We start from the raw sequence: 10,957 nt of genomic DNA on the forward strand, positions 1-10,957 counted from the left end.
AAGGTGAGATGAAGAAAAAGAGAAAAGTGGATGATGGAGCATGAAGTGTGACATTCTCACCTCTGAGGGTGGGGGGAATTGGGTACCATAGAAAGATTGTACATAGAAGGGGTGGAATAGCCCTCATGGTGAGTGGTATAGAGAAGTAACTAGAAGGATATCTTTAGTATATAAAGTACATTAAAACTCTTTAGTTTTATTTCTTCTTATCAGGATTCCTTTTCTATTTACTTTCTATTCAAACATATTTTCACATTTTAGTATGAGCTTGCAAATAAGGCTTAATCTTTTTCCCAATTCACATTTTTATTTCATTGCCAACTCCCTCTTCCCCTGGAACACATCCTACTGTCAGAGAAGGATGAAATTGACATCCTAAATCAGTTTGCATTCTAACATGCTGGATAAAAGGGGAGATCCAATTTGTGATTATTTAAATATATGAAAATGAGTCATATTTTAAACTTGGGAATTTCTTTTTTTATATGATTTACTGTATATCTTGGGTGATTTTTTTTACATGCACAACGGGCATATAAAAAGGCAACAACAAAATGTCTCTAAACCAGAATTTTCTTGATGAAGAGAGATGAAAATTCTATTTTAAAAATTACCTTTTGGCTTTTTTTTGGCAGAGAGAATTCAACAATGATTGCAAGCTGAAAGAAAGGATAGAGGAAAATGGATACAACACCTATGCATCCTTTAACTGGCAGCACAATGGGAGACAGATGTATGTGGCATTGAATGGCAAAGGAGCTCCAAGGAGAGGACAGAAAACACGAAGGAAAAACACCTCTGCTCACTTTCTTCCCATGGTTGTACATTCTTAGATGAAGTATTTCTTGATGCAAATGGAATCAAAAGCTCCATTGTTGAGAATGTCTGGTAATCCTCTAGAAGTGTAGTCTTGAAAAGCAAGGACATTACAGACCTCTGCTTGTTTGAGAGAAAGGAAGCCTTTGAAGGTTTTGTACTCACTGCTGGCAAAAGAAATCATTTAAATAGTTCTGTGTCATATCTTAAAATGAAGATATAGACTGAATCAAATGGGATGGATGCGCTTCCCAAAGTGAACAACATGGCTGTTTTTGTTTTGTTTTATTTTTTACTTCTGTGATAGACTTTGGAGGATGTGAGACAATCAGATGAACGATATTTGGGAAAAGTTATTTATGGAATACTAACTCATATCAAAGACTTTCAATGCTCATTCAAGCCTGATGATCCAATGAGCAGTTAGACATGCAAGCATTTACTGGAAGCACTTGGGTCCTAATGCACAACCAAAGGAGTTTTTGGTGTGGCAACGTGGAAAAATGGAAAGGATTAAGTAATATAAACACATTAGTGCAAAACTGTTCTAACAAAACGAATACTATGGGTATGCTTGTGCATTCTGCCTTCATTCTTTCTATTTCTTTCTAAGTTATTTATTTAATAGGATGTTAAATATCTTTTGGGGGTTGAAATATTTTCCTCAGCAGCTGCTTTCTGGTTTGTCTTTTCTTTCAGCATATCACATTCATGTTCATGAAGTAATAGTTTTAATATTTGGCAAACACTTGGGGAATGGGGAATGAATGTGGTTGTCAGACCAAACTGTGGGAGCAGATTTTGTCTCTAACCTGCTTTCCTTTGGCTGACATTGCACTTATATAATAAGCCCCTACACACACAGTGAATCTGAAAAGGTTTGGGATATGGTGATCAATGTAAGATATCTGCCACCCACTGAATACATTGATTCCGGTATATCATATCCATGATGAAATGAGCACAAATGTCTAAGTTGTTATTGGTAATGCATTCCTGACTCCCATTGCATTGGCTTGAGGATCCCTATATATGTATTCAAAGAATGGAGTTAGATCTAATTGTAAAATAAACACATAAAATTACTTGGCCCACATACTAGTGACTCATTGACACATATCACAATAGCAAACAATGAAAAGCCCATCTGGATGTATAAGAACCATTTCTATCAGCAATCAATCTCCCCACAAAGGAACAAATCAGGCATTTGTTATAAAGTACAACTTTTCCCATGAATTAGATTGAGAAAATCTATCCTGGTATATGTGTAATAACATACTGAAATCTGTTCAAGCTGTATGATCTAGTCTTTTTTTAAATCTTCTTTTCTGTAAATTTAAAGAGCTCTGGAAAGTTCCTTAATATAACCATATGAAAATTCATTTTGTTAGAGCAGGTAAATAGAGAACAGTACATCAGAGTGTACCAGTCTTCACATTGTATTCCACTAAATAAATACATAAGCCTTCTTTGCAGTGTCTGTAGTGAGAAAAAAATGTAGTATAATATTATTTGTTTTAAATACTTTAAGTGATAACTGAGATTATATTGATGCTGCAGTTTTATCTCCATATTTCTTGTTGTGAAAAAGTCTGTTTATTTTTATTGTTTGGAAACTATTTTGGTACAAAGGAGAGACTCAGTAAATGTGGCTTTTTACTAAAGTTTAACCTCTAGAAAGGCTGGTGTTTTGTGATCTTCTTATAACTTATTTGAGTCAATGCTTAACCAGCACTTCCAATGTTAATCTGTTACTTAAATATTAGCTGTACAAAGAAGCTTTCCCATAAAGTACTGAGTGGTCACACTTTTCTCCTTCTTTAAGTAAAGTTAGATGTTTAAAAAAAGAAATGCATTGGAGGCAAACAATATTTTTGGCTTAGAGATAAAGTTGCGTTTCATGATAATTAGGTTTCAACTTTTTTGTTGACATATGGAAATTTTAAAAATACTTATTTTTGAATACCTATAGTTCAAATCCTGATGTCTAAAGTTAATTTGGTAACAGAAATGAAAAGTAAAATATAATTTACCTCTATCAGTTTATATCAGGTTCTTGGTTATATATTTTAAAATAATAAGTGGGTATGGCAAATCAACACAGACCACCCACAACAACAATGCACTACTTGGTTAGACAAATATAGTATTGGATGACCACTCTAACAGCATCTAGGGCATAAACTGGGTTCTCATTTCATGCAATCGTTTAGATTACTGAAGAACCTATACATAAACATTCATAATTATAGGATTCAAAACACTAAAATAGCTTCTAGCAAAATGTATCAGTGCTTGCAGAGGCCAAGAATAGAAAATATCCAAATATCCTTCTTCCTTCTCCCTTCCCTCCACCACCAAGTGAACAGAGATAAAAGAAAAAAAGAAAAAAAAATTCTCCTGATTTAAAAATGGTGAATCTGTCAGACAGTAACCCTGGCCCCTATTATTGTGGCTGAAGTGCTACTGAGGATAAGGAGTTTTGAATCCTGAACTTTACAGGTTAACAACTTCCTGGAAGTTTAGGGAGCTCTGCCCATGAGGAAAATGTGGACCTGAAATGTGACAGTGCTTCAATCACAATCATGTGTCCGTGTGAATGTTGGTAACTAAGAGGATGTCTCATAAAGATAAAAGAATTGCTCCTCCTTCCTACCTCCCCCCAAAGCTGAACCATGTACAGTATGTTACCTTTAAATAAAAACAATAAAATGCTGGGAATAGAACATATAAAAATCGTTCTTGTTTGTTTTATTAGCCTAAAATTATACAGAGTAATAAAAGAAAAGGGGAAAAAAAAAAGCTTGTGCCATGTGCAGTGCAGGATGTGGTTAAGGGCTGCATAACCTCAAACAACAACAACAACAACAAATCCCTCAAATGTTGGTAAGGTTTCTTTAATGTTTTGCATGTGTGAGTCAGCTATCCTTCCTCTAATAACAACCAAATGCTTTAGATTCTTCCTGTTAAGTTTCCAGGTCCACCTAGTTTATGTAACAGATAAAGGGGAATGAACTGAAAACAAACTTGCTTTATGAAAGCCGGAAAGGCTTTGGGAAGTGAGTTTAGAAGACTATGTCCAAAAGGTACCCTCAACAAGGGGGGTGGGTGGGAATAGCTTTTGAGGCATTGTGTGAGAGAACCTACATGATTCTGTCTCAGAGAGACTCTGGCATAGGGCCCTTGGGATGTATGATAAGGGAAGTTATTACAATCCAGTTAAATACAATGGTTATATTACCTCACTAATTTGGACTCTATTAAATAATTTAAACTTTATCGAAAAGGAATCAAGTAAGAATACAAAAGTCAAATTTGCTCTGAAGACTTCAGAGGTGTCAGGCAATCCACTAAAGAGAAAAATTCCCTGGGCCTTTCATAATCCATTTACTTATCAAAAATTAGAAAAACTAAGAATCATTTATTGAAGCAGTTTTTTTTCCTAAATGACTCGTCCCTTTTGCACTGTGTTCTTTATTGTCTATTAGTATGGCAATTTCCTGCAGAACACAGGTCACCAAGTCAACTTACAATCTTAAAGGTTTGCCTAGGGACATGAGATAAGTAAGTGACTTACTCATGGTTAAACAGTGTGTTATACAATATTTGAACACAGGTCTTTCAGATTTCAAGCTGACATCCATTTATGCCATCCCACTTCTCATTTATCTGTTTTTCAAGTTTCAGTTGCTTTGTTCTAAGCTGTACTTGACTAAACTGTAATAGATTCTAAGTGATAAATGTGCTACTCTCAAAAATACTAATTTTTAAAAAATATATATATATATATATATATATATATATATATATTTATTTCAGACTGATAGTTTCCAATTATTCCAAGCTAGAAAAGATTTCCTGCAATTAGAGAAAGGAAGATGTGAATACTCGCTCCCCAAGCTGAGAATTTTAAAATAGTTAAGCTTAGAATACTCAACATCAAATTATTCAAGTTAATAATGTTGCCATTTATATAGCACTACAGGTTTTACAAAGTATCCTATAATATCTTAGGTGATTTCCATCTTTATTTTACAAAGAGGAAAGAGTCTCCTGGAGGTTGAATGATATGTTCAGGATTGTACATCTACTATATGTCAGAGGTGATCTGGTCTTTTTAGCTATAAAAACTTCCTAACTATAAAAAATTTCTATCATGTGAATATTCAGCATAGACTTTTTGTGTTCCTCAAGAAACCACACTCAAGAATGTCTGAAACATATGTGGCACACATTATTTCATCATTTCTAAGGAGAGAGAATGTCCTTGGAAATTACTGATATCTAAATCCCACAAATATGAAGTCGTCTGTAAGAAAATGACTGGACTTAATAATTAGTACTATATCATTAATGTATGCATTGATGTATGTATATAAGAGAATAAAAAAAGAAATGTTTCCTTTAAAATTGTGTCTGTAGATATCAGATTATGAGATAAATTAAGTGCCTGAGTATTAACACCTTTTGAAGACACTGTCCTTGAGCTTTAATAATAATGTTTTGTGATCAAAAGGGTGGTTAAAACACATGTTTCCTCACTCATTTGTTGCTAATGAGAGAGACATTCTGCTATTTTCATCATCTGAGGGCAGTACTTCACCATTCAATGGCAAATACCATGTACCTAGCATGTGTGCAGGCATATGAAGCAGATTATAATAGCCAAGATGTGACCAAAAAACATAAAGGGTTTATATTCACATTAAAGTTGAGGCCTGCACATCCTCTGGAGATGAACACTGCAAATGAAGAAACAAAACATTCCATGTTCTTCATTAGGATCATAAATTGAACATATGCAATTGTACAATATAACCAGTGACCCCAGCTGTAAAGCAGTCAGCTACAATTAAGCTTCCTACAGTGTGGTTTTAATTACCTTTTACACATTCTAAATGCCTAAATCATCTTATGAGTTTCTAGATTATTTAGTTATCATTCTGTGGTCAATTTAAGCTGCTGACAATGCAAATACTGTGAGAGGTCTTGCAAAGGGGTTTAAATTAGAATCAATTTTGTGTGAGTTCCTAAAATTGGGAAAATATGACCTTGTCTAGTTACAAGACCCCAGTCCTCATGCAACTTCTTGTGAAGAATGTTTTATTAAATATTTATTGCACTGAAAACACCAGACCACTCAGTGGGCAATTCCTATTTCCTTGAAAGATTTAGAATTGTGTTTCAACCAGTATCTACAGAGGTGATTAAAAAACAATCTGTGGGTCTGGAAGTCTCTAGACCAGTAGGGAAACACTCAGATAATTTCAAATGTTTGATCTGTGTACCACCTTGCTTCTGTCTATTTTTCTAGATGGACATTTTCTAATGACAAGTAGCTATGTACCCTAATCAGGTACACTGGCTAAATATCATAGGCCTAAATATCATAATCACTCCAACTTGTTTTGGAAATTTTCCCTACACATAAGAACAGGAAACTGCAATATTAAGATTGATCTTGTCCTTAAAAAATAATATTGTAAACTTAAATGAGATATACTTAATCCCTTTTTTTTGTGTCCTGAAACTCTGGTGATCTGGCAAAGCCTATGGATTCCTTTATCAGAAGACTGTTATTAAATGCATAAAATACTCAAAATTACAAAGGAAATTGAAATACAGTTAGCAAAATATTTTTTAAAAACAAAGGTCATAGACCACAAGTTAGGGCTGAGGCATTTCAATATTCAAAGAATACAAAAGAGAACTGTTTAAGAAATTGAACTTCAATTATATAGTCTTTTGAAGGACATACATTAATATATTAACAAGACATAATGACTTTTTAATTTTTTTCTTTCTTAAATAATCATGTAAATATAAAAATTTCAATATACAAAGAGAATTATAGTCATTGTTTAACATTATAGTAATGTAAAATGCCTGAATTATGTATGTTACTTCCAGAAGTTCCTTCTGTTCTCTTCCATTGTTTTAAAATGCTTGAGTATCTTTTTGCAACATTATCATTACTTATCAACTCTATCCCCCAAACCCCCTTTTGTAGCAAATAATTATGTATTCAAACAAAAAAATGTCTATGTCTTATTTGGTATGTCTAGTCTATCCATCACCTCTCTGCCAAAAACTTGTCATTTTTCTGATGTACTTTTACCATGGATGACACAATTAAAATTGCTATCAATCAGAGATTTTAAACACAGGAAAGAAGATGGACCTTGTTTAAATAAGAATCAGTTTTGTAAAATTTCCCTTCACACCCATGCTGATATGAGTCAATTCAGGTCTTCAAGGACTTGTTTTGTTCTCTTGTGATTTCTTCCTTACTTTGGTGCAAATACATTTTTAATGATGTGGTTAGTTGTCTTTTCGTGTTAAATTGAAATATTCTTCAGGCTTAAAGTTTGAACTAGGTTGTTAGACTGTCCCCTGTCACATCATGGAAATCTTACTAGCTTTATTATTTTTTTTTAGGTTTTTACAAGGCAAATGGGGTTAAGTGGCTTGCCCAAGACCACACAGCTAGGTAATTATTAAGTGTCTGAGGCCAGATTTGAACTCAGGTACTCCTGACTCCAGGGCCAGTTGCTCTATCCACTGCACCACCTTGAAATCTTACTAGTTTGAGAGACCCAAACATAATTCAAATTTCATTGGTAGAACCTCAGAGAGCACAGATTTAAGTCCAAGCCTTTATGATGTATCAGAATAAGAATTTTGAAGATATGAACCTAGATTGGCCCCAATGAAAATTTCCCTTACTAGATGAGGTAAAGCCGTTTCACAGTGTGAGCAGAGTTTGTAGAGTCTGGATATTATTGCTGAAATATCCGATATTTTTAATGACAATTCTAGGAAGCCCCCTTGCTTCTGGAGAGCTTATGAAATTATACATCACTGTAATGTCTGTGGGCCAGATGAATTTAAGCAGAAATTCTACTTTCTGAAGAACTCCTAAGTGTGAGTAGACCTGAAACAATGAGGCAAAGAAAGGTAAATTGTTTATATCTTGTCCCACAAAAATACACACCTGGATCTCAAAATATTTTTTTTTTCTTTTCCTTCTTGGCTTATGAAGAAAGGTACCTTTTATCTTTACCCATACAAAAGTAAAACTCCTCCCTCTCCCTCTCTTTTCCAGTGGTTTGATTTATCCCCATGTTAATTTTGATGTTCTGCTGATCCCTTTCCCTCTTCTCTACTGTAGGTGAGTTAATGTAAAGATGGATATTTATCATACTTTTCAAAGAGAATTATTGGCATTTTAAATCCTAATCATTTAATTTATAAAGTCAAATCTCCTAAAGTCCTTTAATTCTTAAGATAGTATTTCTGTGAATATTTAGGGAAAATATGCTTAATGTGTATATGCATATGTACACATATAGTGTGTATATATAATATGAATATTTCAATCATTTAAAAGGTTAAATTGATTGTTCCAAGATGCAATTTGCTGTTTTTATTTCCTAATATTTATAGTATATTGTTAAGCATCCATATATTGCTATTCAATAAATGTTTATTCATTGCTGTACTGATTGTATTTGCACTCTTTAGAAACTATGTCATAAAAATATCCCATTTTATTCAGGTATCACCTCTCCCACTCTCCAGGGCCTTTCTATCTCTCTGATGGTTCCTCTCTCTCAGCCTCCAAAAATGAACAAATGTCTCTTCACTTTGCTAATGGTTTGCAGTTACTATGTAGCCATACCTTCCCAGTTCCTTCCCTTTCAAGCAGTGAATACGGTATATCTTTTTTTTCCCAATGAATTTCTAATTTGATGGCAAACATTTAATGATTATAGTAAGCAGCACCAGTTAAAGGATTTTAATTTTATCTCTTATATCTAATGTGACTCTTATTCATCTTGAAAACTTCTTCACACAAACTTTGAAAGCATGAGTACAGGTAAATTTCTACTCCTTAGAAAATTCTGAAGGAAATTATTATATACTCTTCAAATAATAAAATGCTTGGGCACTGGAGATGCAAAAGATGACCTACTAAATGTGTCTAGTTGGTCCTGCTCTTTTCTGCTTTTTCCTACTCCTTAGAGAGAGAGGTTGGGAATACAGCTTTATTCATACTTGGTTTATATGCATTTTAATTACTCTCTAGTTTTATTTTGTTGAATGTTTTCCCCCACTTATTTGCTCAAAGAATAGGCAAACATAGAAACACAACAACAAAGACCCTTGACATAATGAATGTCGGGGACATGAGGAAAGCTGAGTTCTAGGGATATCTTATTGCTTGGTAATTATAGGTTGTATGTTTAAATTCATCAAAATCCCCCCTCCACTTCTTAACTGATTTAAAGAAAATGTTACATAGATGACTCTTTAGGAGCTTTCAACATGAGGAAAGATGGACTCTTCTGGCAATTCCAGAAATACTACCAGAAGGAACTGTCACCTGAAGGATCTTCTTAATCTATTAAAGAAATTTTTTTAAAATAATCCCTCTGCTTTTATTATCTTTATTTGGGAAAGGGCTCACTCTGGAGCTAAGGGAAACACCCATAACTGAAAAACTGCAAATCTGAAGAAAGCTAAAAAAAGAACAGGAATATAACATACTAATTGAAAGCCAATCAAGAGTTGATCATATTTAAGTTCAGGTGGGAGTAGCAACAAGAGGAAGCCATGAATGAAGCAATTCCAGTTCAAAAACTGGAAAATCTCAATCTGAGAACCTCCAAGGTGATAGGAACGATATTACCTTAATAAAAGATGCCTGTCATAATAGGATGTAAACATTTATCTTTTGACTTTGCATTACTTTTATGTCTGAGACCTTTTTCTTTCTCCTATCAAGAGAATCATCTCCTACAAAAAAATTTTAAAAAAGAATCCTAAATCAATTTAATTAAACCAACCAATAAGCTTATTAATTTAATCTATCACTATATGCAATATTAAGCACCCAAAGGCCCCTATTTCTGCAGTATAAGTTTTGCATAACACACATTCTACATAGATCACCATTTTGTTAGATTATGATAAAAAAAAACACCTATGGGAGGTAAGCACCACTAATATTTTTAACCCTCTTTTATAGATCGGAAAATTGAGAGTGAGAGAAGTTAAATAACTTTGTCGTGATCATAGTAAGTGGCAGAGAAGAGATTCTAGCCCACTTCTCAAATGGTTATAATTTTAATATTCTTTCCACTATGCCATGGCTATATTCATTTGGTAAGAAACACATAATAAAAATTTACTGAATTCAACTAAAAATTTGAATTCAGAAATAAAAGATTCAGAAAAAGTTTTTTAAAAAATTTTAAATGACATATTTCCTTCCCTCCAGTGACTTAGAATTATATAATTAAATAAGTTGCCCATTCGAATGATGACCCAAATAAACAGAGACACTTAGCTTAGGAACATTTTTCATTTTAAAATACTGAGCTCTCTAGCATGAGCACAGGTTACCTGAGACTTTCAGTCTATTCACTATTAATGGTTTATACTCAAGGAGAAGGAAATTACAGTTGGGTCACATGAAGAAGTAGTTTTCTAGACCTGGCTCATTAAGGATATCTGGCAGGAGGCAGTGCTATAGTTCACATGAGTAAAAATCAGTAGAATTTTAGATACTTTGGAAGATTGTAATGATAAATCCATACCTCTTAACTTGGTTTGGTTTCCAAAGTAATTTATGGTTCTTTACCCCTGCAATGAATATGATTTGGCTTTATTGTTTCTATAACTTCAGACTCACAAAGTCACAGAATCCCAGAATTAAATGGAAGACAAAGGTCATCAAATCTAACCAATATAAACATAAAAATCTACTTTATAGCCTCCTCATATAAGTGATCCCTTGAATTATTTTTTTTGCTTTTTATGGTTTATTTATTTTATATTATTACAATAATCTTGTTATGAAAGTAAACATAAACTTCCCCTCCCCTCAAAATAGATAGAGAAACCTCTAGAGAAATGAAGTGAGAGAAAAAAAGTGTGCTTCTGTGTTCAGTTTGTGTTAAGATTTCATCAACTCTGTCTCTGGCATGAGTTGCTTTCTTCATCATAAGATTCCCAGAGAAGTTGCTTTGATATCTTTTCCCACAGTCACTATTATTAGCTGTATTTCCCTCCATTCCCACTCCCATTTATTCTATTCTCTCTCTCCTTTCACCCTGTCCCTGCTCAGAAGTGT

The 10,957-nt window shown here is 33.6% G+C and overlaps 1 protein-coding gene across 1 annotated transcript in view; it reads left to right on the forward strand.

The window, feature by feature from the left end:
• FGF10 (fibroblast growth factor 10) overlaps positions 1-4,610 on the forward strand; it is a 110,389-nt gene extending 105,779 nt beyond the window's left edge. Inside the window, exon 3 of the mRNA XM_074208065.1 lies at positions 636-4,610. Within this exon, the coding sequence (XP_074064166.1) occupies positions 636-833 (198 nt within the window). The 3' untranslated portion in view covers positions 834-4,610. The remainder of the gene's footprint in view (positions 1-635) is intronic.
• The last annotated feature ends 6,347 nt before the right edge of the window (positions 4,611-10,957 follow it).

Source organism: Macrotis lagotis, chromosome X (assembly GCF_037893015.1).
Source record: "Macrotis lagotis isolate mMagLag1 chromosome X, bilby.v1.9.chrom.fasta, whole genome shotgun sequence".
Taxonomy (NCBI): domain Eukaryota; kingdom Metazoa; phylum Chordata; class Mammalia; order Peramelemorphia; family Peramelidae; genus Macrotis; species Macrotis lagotis.